The sequence below is a fragment of the Podarcis pityusensis genome (assembly GCF_964106645.2).
Source record: "Podarcis pityusensis genome assembly, chromosome: 1".
Lineage (NCBI taxonomy): Eukaryota > Metazoa > Chordata > Lepidosauria > Squamata > Lacertidae > Podarcis > Podarcis pityusensis.
In genome coordinates, this window is record NC_138028.1 from 83,749,416 (window position 1) to 83,768,026 (window position 18,611).

The following is an 18,611-nucleotide window of genomic DNA, read 5'->3' on the forward strand; positions in this document are numbered from 1 at the left end:
ATGAAACAAAAACGGGAGGAAATGGCCAAGGGGAATTTCACGGCAGTGACAGAGTTCATTCTCCTTGGTTTCACGGATCGTCAGGAGATCAAGACCATTCTCTTTGTGCTCTTCCTGGCCATCTATCTGGCCACCTTGGTGGGGAACTTTGGCATCATCACATTAATCTGGATCAGTCCCTCTCTGCACAGTCCAATGTACTTTTTCCTAAACAATCTGTCCTTCCTGGACCTCAGTTATTCCTCCACCATTACTCCCAAGATGCTGGCCAACTTCATAGCAGAGAGGAAGAGCATTTCATTCACAGGATGCATTGTGCAAATGTATCTGTTTGCTGCCTTTGCCGATGCAGAATGCCTCCTGCTGGCTGCCATGGCGTATGACCGCTACATGGCCATTTGTAACCCACTCCTCTATCCATTTTTCATGTCACGCAAAGTGTGCATATGTCTGGTAGTTGGCTCCTATCTCACAGGCAGCATGACCTCACTGGTGCACACTTGTCTTACCTTCCGTCTCTCCTTCTGCGGTTCCAACGTCATCAACCATTTCTTCTGTGACATCCCTCCTCTGTTGGCCCTCTCCTGCTCCAACACCCACTTCAATGAAATCCTACTCTTTGCCCTGTGTGGATTCATCCAAATGAGCACATTTGTGCTCATCATCATCTCTTATGCCTGCATCCTTTGCACCATCTTGAGGATCCCCTCAACCGATGGCCGCCACAAAGCCTTTTCCACATGCACCTCCCATTTGACAGCTGTTGCCCTTTTCTATGGCACCCTCTTATTCATGTATCTACGTCCTAGTTCCAGCTATGCCATGGACACAGACAAAATAATCTCAGTGTTTTACACAGTGGTGTTTCCCATGGTGAACCCCTTGATCTACTGCCTGAGGAACAAAGAGGTGAAGGACGCCTTGAAGAGAACATTGGAGAGAAATGCGTGCTGCTGTTAGTGATGAAATGCAGAGAAAAGGGGACACAAGCTCTTCTTAGTCCATTTGTTATCTACTTTGTGTATAGATAGACTTGTAAAGGAGCAGTCTAGAAGAATATATAAACCTGGTCAGAGACACCTGAGTTTGAAGAAGCCACACTTCTACATGGTTTGGTTCTAATGTACTATGTTGTTTTGATGTGGCTCACCGGTAGAGCATCTGCTTTGCATGCAGAAGATCCCAGGTGGGGCTGGGAGAGATCCCCATCTGAAATACTGGAGAGCAGCTGCCAGTCAGAGTAAAAAAATATTGTGCTAGATTGACCAATTGTCTGACTTAGGATATATAGCATCTTTCCATGATTCCTATTCTGAATGGAAGAATGACATTTTCTCAGTGATATCTTTGTTCATCTGAAACTGCAGGGGGAGGGGTTCTGAACAGGGAGAAGGAAGCACCCCCAACCCTGAAACCACATTACATAAATGTGGAAACATTTTAAAACCTATTCATTGATAATTGGTGTTTCCCTGTACCGTATTCCTGCATATTTAATAGGGATAGAATTACTTGACTCTTTCCCCCACATCCTCCATTATTCATCTCATCCTCCTTCTTTCTTTTCTTTTTGGCATGAAATTTGATTTGTGCTTGTTAAAGGGCTGATGTAATGTGAGAAAGAAGTAGAATCTGAGGATCCCCTAGTACAGAATAGTACTGACTCAAGAGAAAAGGAGTGTTTCTTCATTGCTTCTTGGTGCCATCTTTCACTCTCTCTTCCCAGTGAGTAAGTTGAAGCATGAGATAGAAATTGGCAGAAAACCAGGTAGCAGAAATGAGCCAATTCAACCAGTGAGCCTGAACATCAACAGCAAAAAAAAACAGCATTGTTTCACTGAGAGAACAATCCTATACATGTTTCCTCATGGGTCAGCCATGCAGTTTCCACTGAGCTTACACCCATGTGATGATGGGCAAATTTGCTGATTTCAGTTTCTCATTTTTCCAATCTGGAGTTCATTTCTCCACACTTACAAATTGATGTAGAAGGTTTTGTTTTTTTAATGTGAATTAGTTTTTAAAGTCCTCATGAAAATTCATCAGCATTTTAGTGTGAATTTATTCGAATACACACATAGTTGCAAAGCAATTTCCCTTAATATAATGCACGTTTGTATGCTTTTCACCAGTATATGCAGTTTCATGCATACCTCACCACACACGCACACACAGCGAGAGAGAGAGAGATAGAGAGAGAGAGAGAGAGAGAGAGAGAGAGAGAGATTACTTGTCTGGGGAACTGCATTGCAAAATTTTCAGAATTGTAAATTCTGAAGGATGTCTGTGTTTTGCTCCTTGTGTTTGTTTCAGAAAGTGCAGTTTAGTTAGATTCCCTCTTTAAAGGAGAACTGAATAAAATTTCTCCCCCTTCCCTACTCTTTGTGCGCAGGAATACAACATGAAAGGGCCAGTTCATGCTTTTGGTTGCAGAACAGATTTGCTGGTATTTACTATGGCAAAATCATACAATGTCAAGTAGAGATGTCCATTTCCATAAACACATGCTAAAATGAAATAATAACTATGGCTTCTAGGCAGGAGTGCCAGCTTGGCCTCGTGACCATGGGTCGCCGGGGCTGTGGGTGCCATGCAGTGTACATGCCCCTGGCACTGAAATTTGTGGGTGCCCGGCCCCTTCATGGGGAAGCTTGTGGGTGCTCAGGCACCCAGGGCTCCAGGGAGTTGGCACCTATGCTTCCAGGTACATGTTCACTGCATGTCTGGAGATGCACACTGTATCCTTTGGGGGGGGGGGATTACACACACACAGCAGGTGGAGATTAGTGAAGACCAGGCTCAGTCACTGAAACACAAATTAAATGAATTGGGCTTCTTGTCCTTTTCTGTGAGCACTCACAACCACCCTTCAAATAATTTATTATCTAAGGTTGGGTGAGGGATGTGGGTGGCGCTGTGGGTTAAACCACAGAGCCTAGGACTTGCCGATCAGAAGGTCAGCGGTTCGAATCCCCGCAACGGGGTGAGCTCCCGTTGCTTGGTCCCAGCTCCTGCCAACCTAGCAGTTCGAAAGCATGTCAAAGTGCAAGTAGATAAATAGGTACTGCTCCGGCAGGAAGCTAAATGGTGTTTCCATGCACTGCTCTGGTTCACCAGAAGCAGCTTAGTCATGCTCGCCACATAATCGCCGGCTCCCTCGGCCAATAAAGCGAGATGAGCGCTGCAACTCTAGAGTCGGTCATGACTGGACCTAATGGTCAGGGGTCCCTTTACCTTTACCTTAAGGCTGGGTTATAATGAGGGTGTATGTGGTTTCCTCCCCTTGCAAAAATCCCACTCACCGTTTGTGATCAGGGCCCCTTTTCTCCTGAGGCTATTACAGAGAGAAATCCCAGCAGTTTAGGCAGGCCCCACTCACTGAGGAGGCAGTACTTAGCTCGGTGCTCCCTGTTCCAATGGCAACACTATAACTGGCGGCTACTGCTACTGAAAATGGCTGCAGCTTTACTGTGGCACTTTTCATCAAAGTGCCCATCTCCCACCAGTAACAGCGGCAATGCCACTCTGATCTGGCTATGTGACGATGTCACCAAAAGCAAAGCAAACTAATTCAGACCTTTACTTGCTCTTCATTAGCTGTGCTTGCCCTCAAATAACCAAATCTGATTGGCTGGGCAGCAACATCACCATTACTAGGATTGCAAAGGGCAATTTTAAAGGGGAACAAAAATAATGCCCAAGTAGCACCTGTTGGGGGTGGCAAATATGACTAGGGTGGTTGTGTGTCCTACTTTTACAGAGGACAGTCCACTGTTTAAAGCTGTCGAGTCCAGCTTAAAGAACCACAAGGAGGGAGAGGGTGAGGAAGCCTTGAAACTCCTCATCAACAACACCTGAACCACAACAGATTGAGAAGGCACACAGGTCACATTCCTTCTCACTATGGCGAGACATATTTCTATTTAAATTATAGTAATTTATTTATTTCTATCTGTGTGCATTACCCGATGCTAATTTTATGCGAATATGTGCCCTCTTTTGCCCACCTCTTTGATGATGCATAAGGGCCTACCCTAAATATATTCATATGGGGATCTCTCAACCCCCTGAAACACCCCCTTTTACACTGAATTGTCCACTGGGAAACATTAGGCCCATTCCTAACTGTGTGTGACATATAATCATGATGCACTCATGGCAATTCAGAAAATGATTAGAAATGTGTCTCCAGGTCTAGAAGGTGATCACTGACAGTACAAACCACAGGTCCATCTATTCCAGCATTGTGTTTTCAGTAAGATGCTTCTGAGCATGAAGAGAGCAATTTCTGAATAAAGCTTCAGTGAAAATACTATTTTATACTGTCCCAATAAATTGTTTATAGGAACTCTTATCCAGAGCACTTACAGTGTTTTCATAACTGAGAGAAACTTTATGACCGTGATCCACAAATCATATGACTCACAGTGTATCTATTTGAAAATGTCTTCATCACCTCTTCCAAAAGATGTAATGTTCTCCAACTTTTCCATTAGAAAGCTGCTATGTCCCACACAGCCATTAAACATCTAAATATCACTGGTTAAGTAAATGGTTTTAAATGAAGTAATGATCACCTGCAAAACCGAACTGAAGCAATATTATTAGGGTCAACATATTCCAAATGGTGAAAATCCAGCCAGAAAAGTTGCTGAGCTTCTTCTTCCTTTGCCAAAGTTGTTTAGTTTTTTGAGTTTTGGCCAAATTTGTTGGGCAAACCCTTTTGAAGTTTTTTGAGTTATTTTTAAGGGAAATAGCCAAAAACAACATTGCTGACATGGGTTGCCATACGTCTGGATTTTCCCAAATATTTTTGCGATTCCTACCCAGACACTGCTTCCAAATGCAATATTCCAGATATGCCCGGGAAATTCCAGATGTGTGGCAACCTTAAATATAATACAACCACAAGTACGGTAAAGGGTGTAGCATTCTGTTGTTGTGGATCCATAGATTCAAATCTGTATGGCAAGTGGCGGTGTTTATAAATGGAAATCTTGCTATCGACCTCTGAGTACCATCACTTTCCTTCGCAATATTTTGCCGAGGGTATCCTTCACCTCTTCATTTCTCAAGCTGTAGATCAATGGGTTCAACATGGGGAAAATCACAGTATAAAACACTGAGATTATTTTGTCTGTGTCCAGAGTATAGCTGGAGCTTGGGCGCAAGTATGTGAAGAGAAGAGTACCATAGTACAAAGTGACAGCTGTCAAGTGGGATGTGCAGGTGGAAAAGGCTTTGTGGCGGCCTTCTGCTGAGTGGATCCTTAGGATGGTGCAAAGGATGCAGGCGTAAGAAATAAGGATGAACACGAAAGTGCTCGTTTGGATGAATCCACAAAGGGCAAAGAGCAGGATTTCATTGAAGTGGGTGTTGGAGCAGGAGAGGGCCAACAGAGGAGGGATGTCACAGAAGAAATGATTGATGACATTGGAATTGCAGAAGGAGAGGCGGAAGGTAAAGTAAGTGTGCATAAATGAGCTCATGCCGCCTGTGAGATAGGAGCCAGCTACTAGCCAGACACAAACCTTGCGCGACATGAGAACCGGATAAAGCAGCGGGTTACAAATGGCCATGTAGCGGTCGTACGCCATGGCAGCCAGCAGGAGGCATTCCGCATCTGCAAAGGAAGCAAACAGATACATTTGCGCAATGCATCCTGCAAGCGAAATAGTCTTCCTTCCTGTTAAGAAACTGGCCAGCATCTTGGGAGTAATGGCAGAGGAGTAACTGAGGTCTAGGAAGGCCAGATTGTTGAGAAAAAAGTACATTGGACTGTGCAGAGAGGGACTGATCCAGATTAACGTCATGATGCCGATGTTCCCCACCAGGGTGGCCACATAGATGGCCAGGAAGAGCACAAAGAGGACTACCTGTGTCTCTTGATGATCTGTGAAACCAAGGAGAATGAACTCAGTCACTGTTGTCTGATTCCCCTTGACCATTGCTTCTGTTTTCATATTCATATATGCAGAAGCAGCACTTGCCAATCTGAGTAGGGAGACGGCAGAGAAGTTGCTCTAAGAGCAGGTTTCTCCTCAGATTTTGTCTGTTACCTGTATCTGAAAGAGAAGGTGAATGTGCTTAACAACCCATCCATTCTGAAACGCTGCTTTGTATAATCACTGTTTATCCAACTGAAAACCTTCACAAGTGTTGTCATACAGGTAATAAAAATGAGTGGCTCTATTTGGCATAATATGAATATATTCAAGTTGTGCATATAGTGTTTGGAGATGTGAATAAATTGAGAATCAGTAGCTTTACAGTACAAATCCTGAAAAACCTGCTTGCTGAAGGCAAAAAGGAGATGTGCCACATGTAACAGCAATGTCTGCCATTAATGTCCTATGATACACACACACACACACACACACACAACCTTTCTGCATTACTTGCACTCAAGATGGTGAACAGGAATATAACTATAAAACACAACAATGCAATGCTTCATAATGCAATATATTAAATATATTAAAACAGAATAAAACTTTCAGAATAAAGAACACAAGAACACCAATCAGTAGAATAGAGTTGGGGAAGTTGTGGCCCTCCCGATGCTGCTGTACTACAACTCCCATCATGCCTGACAACTGACTGACTGGGGTTGATGAGCGTTAGGAGGCCAGCAACCTATGGGGCCGACCAGTTATCCACCTCTGCATTAAACTATAAACCAGCAGGAAGATATTTACACAGTCACAGCTTTAAAACAATAAAACAGCAGCTTATACAAATATTTAATCAGTGAAAAACTAATGGGGACAGAGAGGTGTGTGTATATATGTGTGTGCATTTAAAGTATTTTTAATACTATGGTACTTCCCTGCTCCCTTCTTTGCCCTATCTTTCTCTCAGTATATAAGCACAATTATGCACATATAATACTTTATTTTTTATATAAAACTCAGAACAAGAGAGCTTTACAGCACAATCTTAACCATGTATATTTAAAAGGAAGTCCTACTTATTTCAGTGGGGCTCACTCCAAAGTAAGCAGGGTTAGGATTGCAGGCTGAGCTGTTTTCTGGTTTCTTAAATAATCCCTCCCTGCCCCCCAAAGCTGCTAGGAAATCATGATGATAAAACAAATCATGATGATATGTACAGTACTTACTTCCATGAGATGATGGCTATCACTAGAAAAATGTAAGGAGGGGTGACAATTTTGGGGGGGGGGGTATCTGCAAGAAAGAGAACGTTTTAGCATTTTGTACATGTAACAGTCCAAGAATGTATACACAAGTTCACCTTTAAAAAAAAAAATCCAGGTTAACCAATCGAGAGAGCCGTTTCTGTTTCTTGATTCCCTGTTCACCTGCTCCACCGTAGCTACAGAGACTACTTCATAAGGGAGGACCCCCATAACCAGCCACTGTGTAAAAACTCGAAGGTAAATCAGCTTCATTGTGAGGAATTTCTGTGAGGAGTTCGTTGTGAAGAGTTTCACTAACTTAGCCGAGGGGTACATAGGGAAAATATGTCATTTTGCTTTGGGGTTGTATTTTGGTACTGTGCTGATTTTAGGTAAGCTGCCTTGTGTACTTCAGTGGAAAGGGGGTATAAAATCTTGTTTGTTTGTTTGTTTATAAACATTTCTGAGCTGCCTATTATTTCAAAATACAATAAAATAGTGAATACATAAAAACAAACTACAGCATAGAACCAGTAAAAGAATATTATAAAAACGGGAATTCAGTCATAACGGGCTCCAACCATATGAGTGGGTGGATGGTTGTATATATTTAAAAGCCTGAGCAAAATGTTTTAGCATTTCAGCATCTGAAGAAACTTGGGGATAATGCTTCAAGTATTATCAGAGAAAATAATATGACTAAGGTGCTCCCTCTGGCCTTTTCCATGCTAGTTTCTGCCCTGTGACAGGCTTTTGCTTCCATTGCCATCTGCACTGTGGGGAGCATGAATTCAGTAGCAGGAGGCACATATCCTTCAGTGTCTACTAAGAATGCAGATTAGCATTTTTACTTCACATAGCAGCTTACAGAGAGAAAGTGCAGGGTTTAGGGATAACTAACCCATGCAATGCTTTCATAAGAATTCACACCAAACCTGTCGGATTGGGTTGGAACTATGGCCTGGAGAACTTGCATCATAGCATCACAGAACTGTCGAGTTGGAAGGGACCGCGAGGGTCATCTAGTCCAACCCCTTGCAATGTAGGAATCTTTTGCCCAATGTGGCTCTCAAGCCTGCAGCCCTGAGATTAAGAGACTCATGCTCCATCTTTTGGCACTGGAAAACACACTGCCTCTGAAAAGTGGGAGCAGTAATCTATTCCATAAAGTGTCAGTGCTCATTGTAAGATTATGAAACACTGTGCAAATTAAAAGTGCTATATGGTAAATGATGAGGCACTCCCTACTTCAGCATTAGGGCATATAATACTATCAAAATATATAAATGTATAGCAATGACAGAGCAGGGGGAGAGAGGCATGATAATCATGATTAAGGGGTGCCTAAATGCTTTTTAAAACCTTGTCTGCCTTTTAGTTAATTTTAAATATAGGTAAGCATAATTTTAATATAGGATTATCAATGAATTTAATATAATTTTAGCTCTTTAACCAATTAGTCAATTTCATTAAAATAATGTAATGTTACTCATACCTCATTATTCTTTATTCTTATTCTTACTCTTATTTATTAATTGATGTATTTATATACCACCATCTCATAAAATATCAGGGCAGTATGGTGCAATATAAAAACATAAAAACCATTAAAGGTAATACAGAGCAAAGGTAATTTCAGTGCCTCTGGCGGGACGACTTTGTCAATCCGTGGGTAGGAAAAATCCATGCCAAACTTCTGAGCATCGGAATTTCCCCAGCGGACTCCTTAAAGATGAACTTACGCTCAGCCAAAAGACTTATTGAGCAAAGATTAGCAGACATTGAAAATCAACACAACCTCGCCGGGGGTGGGGGTGTCTGCTCCCCCAGGTATCACGGAATAACCCCACCACTTGGCCTTCCATCATACATGTCATCTCTTTCATCTGTACCACACCGACTTGCATTTATTCGTGCAAGGTTCAATGTCCTTCCATCGAACCTGCTGAGCCACAGATTTTCCAAGGGTTTGGTGTCTCCGCTATGCGTGTGTGACGGGAAAACTGTTGATTCTCTCCCACATATAATGTTCAACTGTCCCCTACATAGCATAGCCAGGACTAAATTCCTGGGTCCTGCTTTACTGCGCTTGGTTGGCAGGCCTGCTGAGTCACATGCCGCACTACTTTTGCAGGATACAGATCCTTCTGTAACTCTGCAGGTGGCGAGATTCCTGAATGCGGTTATCTCACACACAAAAACCACCAAAAAGAACAACATCAAAAACTAATCGGACAGTTTTGAAGAGAGTGCATGTCGGATCTCGTCTTCAGTTTTCCTTTTTCTGGGATCCGTCCCTTGGAGCTCTCCGGGCCCCAAGCTGTTATCTGGCTCTGCTCAATGACCCACCCCTGTATCATGGTGTTCACCTTCTGGTGCCGAATATATCGGTCTTTATGCCTCTGTGCTTTTATGTTTGTACATACTTTATGGGCTAATAGCCGTAAATAAATAAATAAATAAATAAATAAATAAAATACAGAGCAATTATTATAATGATTGGCTACTCAATATAATTCTAAATAACTGCATAGGCTTGTTGGCATAAAAAGGTCTTTAAGAGACATCTGAAAAGTCAAAAGGGAGGATGCCTACCCCATCTCTGTTGGGGAGTGTTTTACAGCAGGCAGGTCCAACAGGTAGATTGTGATCTACTGGTAGATCGTGGGGTGTTCCTGGTGGATGCTGGTAGATCTTGGGCCCCTCAGTGAGCTCCTCCCCCTGCCCACCCAAACTTTGCCATTCCCAAAAAAAGCTCAACAACAATGGGTAGATCACTGCCAGTTTTTGTATACTGTGAGCAGATCACTTTTAAAGTGCAATGTAACTTGAATTTAATGTTAGAAGAAAAAGTTTTCTTTAACTTTTATTGATTCCCTTTTATAGAAACTCGTAGCAACTAAATTAGCCCCCCTAATAACCTCTTGGCTCCTCTGCCACATTTGGCTCTTGCTAATTCAAGTTACCAACCTTCATTCAATCAACTAGCAAACTTTAGTTGATATGTCTACCAACCCAAGCCTTCAGTCTTATTGAAAGTATATTTTGCATTAGTAGAAGAGCTTCAAAAGAAAGCAACAGTACTGTTTTGAAATATTCCAAAAGAGAATATCACTTTCTCAAACTTTGGGACACATGCTTAACTCAAAGCTTCCAATTTCTCTGAACAACTCATCACCATCCATTTCCCCCCTGTACACTGGAGAAATGGTCATACCTGTTAGATAAGAAGGATGCCAGCCATTCTCTGTTCCTGAGGATATGTAAGACAGAGTTGATGGTTTCCTTCCAACATAATGCTGCTTTGATAGAGAGATAAACTCATATCTCTGTCTTTCAAGACAAGACCTGCTGGGAAAATTAAAATGCCCTTTGCATCTCCTGGGGGGTAGATTAATGACATGCAGAAAAGTGGCCTTGAAAAGTTAAGTAAAGTTCATAGTATTTTGACTAACATTTGGTAGGAAAATTTAGCAAACTTCAAAAAACAAAAACACAGTACTTTCTTTAAAAGCACAGAAGTTTGTTGCCTGACATGAAGATGAGTAAAGAACCCATTTTGATGGAACAACCTGAGCACCTCATTTTGTTAAAAGGGAAATAATACCTGTCATTTTGGTTGTCGAGAGGGAGAGAGACACCATATAACGTCCCTTTGAATAGGTCATTCAGTATTGCATGCTGGGGTCCAGATCTTATATTCATCACAATGGTCTCTTGAAACTTATTGCCTTACCTGTGTACTCAGAATTCCTGCTCACGTAGAACAGGGATGGGAAATCTTTTTTCAATCTGAAGGCCACAATCTCTCACTGACAAGCTTCTGGGAGCCAAATGCCTGTACTGGGTGGAAACAGAGGCAAAAGTGTGCAGAGCACTGGATGTGATTCTTTACTTTGTGTAGTAAACTTCTACACACCCAGCCATACACCTCTCCATCTTTATTTCAGGCAAGCAATTGGCATTATGAGAGTTTGAGGAGTCATTCCAGCCAGCCAAAAGCCCCAACAGTCCTACCAATGACATTCCATTTACTTTGCACTTTATTCAATTATTTGTGACTATTTTCTTACAATTGTGTTTGGCATAAATGCAGTTTGTGGTTTGTGGAGGTCACCTGTCCAGGTACTGACCAAATCCAGACCTGCTCAGCTTTACCAATTGGCTCCATGTGCTTTCCTAATCATACCCTGGGACCATTGTTAATTGACTCTGCACTTGACTTATTACTATTATTCATTAATTTTTTTATACCACTCTTCATCCAAAGATCACAGGGTGATTTACATGATCAAAGTATAAAGACTTGTGGGCTGGAGGTTCCCCACTCCTTTCAGAAAACCCAAGTGTTGTATCCAGCATTAGTTGTATTCAGAGTAGAACTATTGAATGAAGCCACCCCAATCTCTGTCGAGCAGTAGCAAGAGATTCCAGGGTTCTTGACACTTCACCAGGGTTTGTGTTTCTTTGGAGAAAATGAGGCACAACAGAGGCTAGGGTCTTTATGAAGTATGGTTTTTACACACATATTTACACCTGAGTTTTATGGAGAGCTCACAGCATTTGCATCTCTAGAGGGGCTTGTCCTTCCCAACAGCACAGCATTGGATTCAGCGGCATCCTAAGCACCAAAGCTGTGTCTGTCTGTAACAGCCTGCTCCAGCCAGCCAGCATGGTGGCTGCTCTTCAGTCCTGACATGGAGTTCTGCCCACTTCCTCCTCCTGTTTCCTAGTGGCACCTGCAAAAAATAAACCTTCCGCTTCCAGCATCCCCAGCCTCTGTTGCCCCAACCATGGCAACCTCTGTTTCTCAAGTCCACCGCAAAAGGATATGTTCTTTTTTGCTATTGCTTACATCAGGCCAATGGTAATCCTACCAACCCCAAAAGCTACTGGGCAGAGAGTCTGATGTTTGCCAATGCCTTGCTATTATCAAAAAAAGCAGGCCTTTATCAGCCATTTGTTTCTTCAATGAACCGCCCACAGTGAGCCTCATGAGGAAGCTAGCTAGTATTATTTCCAGCCCTTGCTAAATTCATGAATATATGAGTTTGCTCATGAATTTCTAACCCTTCACTGAATGTAGAGGTTATTGGGGGGAGGAGCTCACCTCCCAAAACTCATAATAGTAACTTAAAACCATTTATTTCAATGGGTCTACTTTGAGTATGAAGCATTTGGATATGTCTCCAATTACTAAAAATGCCAGCACACAAAGACACTAAAAAACCCCAACCAGAGAAGGTGGTTAAAATGCTAGTTTAACATTTTAATAAAATCAGAAGCCTAAGGGCATTTCCCCTCCCACCGCTTACATGTGGCCCCCAGAAAATTGCCCTAAGGTGAGTGTGGCCTTTAGGCTGAAATATTTGCCCTACCCCATTAATTTGACTTAGTTCATTGATGGGAGACATTGGGAGCTAAATGGACAACCTATTGCAGCAGGTTCCAAGCATCAAGCACATTTGTTGTATTGTGTGTTCCATCACCAGGAAGAATTATTGAAGCAAGTTTGATATTTTCAGTTTGTAAACTGTAACTAATTAAGAAGCAATAAATGAGAAATGTTTACACAACATTGCAAGAAGTTTACATTCTAGAGGAGTGAACATGCTCATCAGCTGCAGAAGGTGGATAGGGAGATGTCTTGTAGCACCACTAACGTGCCACATAATTCTCTGCTGTTCCCCAAGAATGCTCATCTTTATGTGATTAATGCTGCTCCTAAGTGGTGAAAGGCATTATAATGAACCCAGAACAGCTCTGCATTGCATTCTCTTCCACAGCAATAGCATGCTACACACAAAAACCTAGATCTTCCATCCAAATCTGTGATTCCATGAATCAAGAAGGAAATCCCATCCCGTAACTATGGCTGTGCATCCAAATGGATTTCAGGTTGCCAGAAAAGAAATCAGGTTACAGTATAATCATATGTGATATCTATCTATCTATCTATCTATCTATCTATCTATCTATCTCTATTTATCTCTATTTATCTATCATCTATCTATCTATCATCTATCTATCTATCTATCTATCTATCTATCTATCTATCATCTATCCTGTCTGTCTGTCTGTCTGTCATCTATCTATTGATCACCTATCATTTCTTTCTGAAGTCATATGTTAAAATAGTTCAAGAATTCCTCAGAGTGGGGAGATAGCAATGCAAAGAATAATAAGTCATGGCCTCCAATCCATGGGTCATATACATAGAGAAAGACTGTTCATTTGCACTCATTGTTCTGACAGGACTCTTGTGGCTAAGAGCAGATGTCTTTCTTGGTCCTGGTAAACTGTCACACAGGGTAAGAGTGGAGGGCAGATGGCACACAGAAGCAGTCTAGCAACTTGCTTTGCTGCTTTCAGCAACAGACAGCATTGACCATTAAAAGGTGATTGGTTGCATTGGAATCTGCTACATATGTGCATGGATATCAGAACACAGACATATAACAATACATCTATTTTCAGAAGAACATAAAAGAGCCATGATGGATGAGGCCAATGACCCATCTAGTCCAGCACTTTGTGCTTACAGTGGTGAACCAAGGGGAAGGCTGCAAAAATTGCTCTCTGTGTTATCCTGGTTTAATTTTTACTTTTTTTATTCTGGTGCAGTAACTCTTGGAACTGAATGAATGGTGAACATGAATTGCACTACAGCTACCCCTGAATTTGTTTTCTTGGGATTGACAGCTTCCTATTCGAGCTGTACCTAATGATTTACCTGGTCACCCTGGTGGGGAATCTCGGGATGGTAGCCTTGATCCATGCTGATGCCCACCTTCAGACTCCCATGTACTCCTTCCTACAGAGCTTGTCCATCGTTGACAGCTTTTATTCAACAGTTATCACTCCAAAGCTGTTGGCGGACCTCTTAGTAAGAAAAGCCACCATTACCTATGTAAGTTGCGTTCTTCAATACTACGCTTTCATCTTTTTGGCGACCTCAGAGTGCCTCCTGCTTGCTGTGATGGCATATGACCATTACATTGGAGTCTGCAACCCCTTGCTCTATGCAGTTATCATGTCCCCGAAAAGGTGCATACAGCTGCTGACAGTAACATTCATATGTGGTTTCATGACCTCTTCAGTACACACCAGTTACTTGCTCAGATTGTCTTCCTGTGACTCCAACGTCATCAACCATTTCTTCTGTGATATCACTGCTTTGCTGGAACTTTCTTCCACAAACACTTACATCAATGAACTATGTGTTTTCGTACTGGGTACCTTTGCTGAAACGAGCAGCATTGTCACAATCATTATTTCCTATGTTTTCATTGTGATTACTGTGCTAAGGATAAGGTCTGCTGAGGGAAAGAAAAAAGCCTTCTCCACTTGCACATCCCACCTCACGATAGTCACAGTCTTCCATGGCACAGTTCTCTTCATGTATTTCCGACCTAGATCTAGTTACTCCCTGGGTACAGACAAAGTGGCTTCAGTCTTCTATACCGTGGTCATTCCCATGCTCAATCCCCTTATCTATAGCCTGAGAAACAGGGAGGTTAAGGATGCCCTGAGGAGAGTGGCACAGAGAAGGCTATTATTACATTAATGAAGAAAGAAACACAAGCAAATCTATTTTCTGTTATAAAAGAATGGATCTGATCAGCACCACATCTGACCTTCTCTGACACATGATGCCCATTTTGTAAACCCATTTACAGTGGAATCGACAGCAGACAGCTTTGCACAATGTTTACCTATGAACTTAAAGGATAAATCCACTTCAGTCCACACTGTGCATCTACGTGCCACCGACGTACACAAAGACGTCGCAGGATCTCACCCATAGGGTCTCCTCCTCTTCATTCTGCACAAGTTCAGCACGTCACACAAACAGAGTGTACCTCCTTATGTGCAAATCCATGCCCTGCTAATGGTTCGTAAATTGGGTGGGAGTGTACGTGTCATCAACAATCCTTTTCTGTGGAGATTTTAATTCCAGTCTCTACCTTTATTGGATCTGAACTTGTTTTAATGTATGATTGTTTCATATATAGTTTTACTTTTGTTGTTTTTATTGTTACGTCACTTTGAGATGTTTCATAACAAATGGTTCCAAAATTACGTAAATTAAATAAAACAAATAAAAAGTGTGTAGATGAATAGGCTTTTGTGCAATGCATATAGAAATTGGCAGGGCAGCAGGCACAACCCTGCTCCCCTACATACATATAGACTGTCCATCAATACCACATGTAAAGAAAGAGAAGGGTTTTTTCTTTTTTCAGTTGTGAAAAATCTCCTACTGATTTTAATGCCTTTTTGGCAAAAAGTTAGGACCATCTTCTTTTCCCCAGGCATTTGGTTAATTGTGACAGGCTTGTTGTGGCCCACATATGACTAAGGTACTGTTGCTGGTGTTGCTGTAATTATTGAGGTTATTTTTTTGTTAGTGAATTGATGGCTGATGGTTTTAACTCTGCATTTTTATTCTATAAGTTACCTTTCCTGCATTAGGTGACTAATATAATGATAGTAATTAATAATATGCTAATGATGATTATTAAAGCATAGTTTAGTGGCATTTCAGTGTTTGATCTTTTTGCTTAAATTTCACTTTTGTGTGATAAGACTGGTAGAAGAACGAAATGATTTTAGAAAGAGTGAAAATAAGTTCACAATAATACCAAATTTATTTATTTAGCACCAATGAAACTGGGTTTATCTTCCCTCAGATATTTTTCTGAGCTATTTCTTCATATCACATTTGCAAAATGTTCATTATCTACACTTGCACCCAAATATCTTTGAGTATTCTTTGATGTGAAACTTCCAGACATGCTTGCTTTAGGATGATAGGAATAAAACCACTGTTTCCTTGAATTTTAGACAGGAATATTTGCACACATATTGAAGGGTGATTAGAAGCCAGACATCTCAGAGCATATTGGACTGAGCAGAGTGCAAGCCAGTAGGAGTTGTATTTTCCAATATGAACATGAATGTGACTTCAACTTGAGCGTAAAACATTATGACCTCTTCACTCATTAGGAATTTAGGGCAAGACTGCAGTCCTCTTCTGTGTTAAAGTTGTAAGTTTCATATACATAAAATGTTGTTTTTGAACACATTGTGTTTGGAATGCTATAAAGAGACATTTACCTTAAACGAGAGGTTCCACTCTGGGTGAAAGCGGAAGGCTGGTGTTTTTCGATTTCAAGGAGCTAAACTACCTGATGACTCATCTCCTGGAAATCAGAGCTGCAACTCTTACAGCAGGAAATGAAACTTCGGAAGTCAAAGATGGGACTTGAGAGAGGAAAGTTTACTGAACAACATAAAGAACTGAACCACATTGCTTGTTTGCTGTTGTGCTACTTTACTATTCAGTTCATGTAATTTTTATACCTGACTAGCATTTAAAACTGTTCCACAGTAAAACATTAAAACACATTGAACTCTCATTTACTTCTACACAAGGTGCAGATCAGGAATTCCACTGAACAACTATAACATTATGTGCACACTTACCAGAAAATACTAGGACTGGGTAGTATGGCTGCAATCCTATACACACTTATTTGATAATAAGGACTATTGAATCCAATGGTACTTATTTCCAATTAAACATGCATAGAATCATGGTGCATAAAACCGGGGGCAGGGACAAGAATATGCCCATTTTTGGTCCAATAAAATAAACAATCTCATCAGTTATATGGCATTATTTCACTGGGAATTGATATTGGGATGTGTTTCCACTGAAAAGGGTGGTTTAGGGAGCAATCCTAAGCATGGAAAGCTAGCATAAGTTGTACTGATTTACATTTTTCATGGATATATTCTAGCTCTGTTTCCAGGGGTGAATATTATTAAGCCACTGCTCAGTGGTAGAGCATCTGTTTTGCTTCCAGAAGGTCCCAGGTTTAATCCTCAGCATCTTGAGGGAGGGTTTCAGAGACTCCTGCTTGAAACCCTATGGAGCTACTGCCAGTAGGTGTAGACAATACTGAGTTAGAAGAGCCAGTGGTTTGAGTACATCACCATCTTATATTCCTGTGCTTTCTACTTTAAGGCTGTACTTCCACCTCCATTATGGAGACAGGCATTACAGGAAATTCTGCTATATTAATTTTGTTTCAATGGGGCTAAATAGCGTCCCTGCAGGTTTGTGAACCTTCTTGATTGATAAGAAGGGAATTGGGCTTATTTCCACTCCCTCTGTTTAGATTAAGGATTCAGCTCAATGCCTTTATCCACCAGCAAGTTTACCTCACATTTGTTGTGAGGTAAGCAAAACCTCCAAACCAGCCCAGTTTGTCTGTAGGCAAATTCTGTAGGCTTTTTCCTCCTTGTCCCCAAATATGGTGACCGAGTAACTCCACAGCAAGGCCATACACATGTATTTCCTGCTTACCTTTGGGCAGGGGCAAAACATGCAAGTTGGGTGGGTGGGACATATGCTGCAAACAGTGCTGCTGAGCATAAACACATGGTTAGAACTGCAAAGCAGAAGCACGAAAAGTACAAAAATTACTTTGGAGTAAAAGAAGCATTTGACAAACAGGGACAATATTCACAAATACCTTTGAGATCAATTACCTTTCTTGGAGAACACACCACTGGGAGAAACTTTAATTGTGTTGTTTTGGTATTAGAGATATTTTTGAAAACGTCATGTAATTTGCCTCAAATCTCTCTATGATACACATAAGTAGTTCAGAAAAGCACAACTTCATTTCAGGAATGACTTCTTAAGCAACTGGATATCTTCCATTTCTTCTACAGGTAACTCTCATAGCGTTAGTGACTTTTCTCTTTTTGTAGCTTGCTAAATATTTATTCGTGGTTGCCTCTTCACTTTGTTTATCAAATGTCTGAAAAGCATAAAGAAAATCATTACAATATCTCAGGTCTGTTTTGGGCCTGTCAAACTCACTAGGAAAATGTGGTGACGCATCAGAGGATCAATAAACCTGGTTTTGTTGGCTGCCTTTGAGTTCTAAAATGGGAGATGCAACAACAACATAGGAGAAGCTCTGTGTTCATGGTCCGTGTGTCTTAAGTTGTGCAATCTGGTCCATGTCCCAGAGAATGAATCCGCCCCCCGCCCCCAGTCATATAACAGCAATTGCTCTGGTCATTTGAGGGCTGCCTTGAGCCTCATGGATAGCAGTTCTGTTTACCCATCTCATATGGCAGCTCACAACGTTCCTAACTTTGGGTGATGCTGGCAGGTTCCCTGAAATAGACTGATATACCAGAAATAGTCTGATTTGTGCCCTCCAGAATAAGGTCTGTTATATTTCATCCAAGATTCATATTTTCCAAATAAAGATGAATAAATTTCTTTTGTGATGTCATTAGTAGTTTTGTGATGTCATCAGTAGTTTTGTGATGTCATTAGTAGTTTTATTGAATATAAAAGCCAAACAATTAATAAACCTATAGCCATGAATTAACTTTCCATTTCTCTTGTGGTTAGGAGGGTGGTTCCAGCCAGATGTGGGGAAAG

At 41.3% G+C, this 18,611-nt stretch overlaps 2 protein-coding genes across 12 annotated transcripts; one reads left to right on the plus strand and one right to left on the minus strand.

The window, feature by feature from the left end:
• Positions 1 to 960, plus strand: LOC308463621 (olfactory receptor 5AS1-like; the record flags this gene model as incomplete). The annotated part of the gene is made up of 1 exon (XM_080982197.1): positions 1 to 960. The coding sequence occupies one exon, from the start codon at positions 1 to 3 to the stop codon at positions 958 to 960; it is 960 nt and encodes a 319-aa protein (XP_080838323.1).
• Positions 961 to 4,315: 3,355 nt separating this feature from the next.
• Positions 4,316 to 18,418, minus strand: LOC308471095 (olfactory receptor 5AS1-like). Of its 11 annotated transcripts, none has more exons than XM_080995049.1 (6): positions 18,283 to 18,418; positions 17,699 to 17,973; positions 17,514 to 17,598; positions 10,875 to 10,976; positions 7,121 to 7,187; positions 4,316 to 6,065 (listed from the first exon to the last, which is right to left on the minus strand). In XM_080995049.1, the coding sequence occupies exon 6, from the start codon at positions 5,967 to 5,969 to the stop codon at positions 5,001 to 5,003; it is 969 nt and encodes a 322-aa protein (XP_080851175.1). In that variant the 5' UTR covers positions 5,970 to 6,065; positions 7,121 to 7,187; positions 10,875 to 10,976; positions 17,514 to 17,598; positions 17,699 to 17,973; positions 18,283 to 18,418; the 3' UTR covers positions 4,316 to 5,000. The 11 variants fall into 11 exon arrangements, 8 of the variants coding, with proteins under 8 accessions (XP_080851175.1, XP_080851178.1, XP_080851177.1 ...); XM_080995052.1 differs by having other exon boundaries at positions 18,304 to 18,399; XM_080995051.1 differs by having other exon boundaries at positions 18,358 to 18,391.
• Between the last annotated feature and the right edge of the window lie 193 nt (positions 18,419 to 18,611).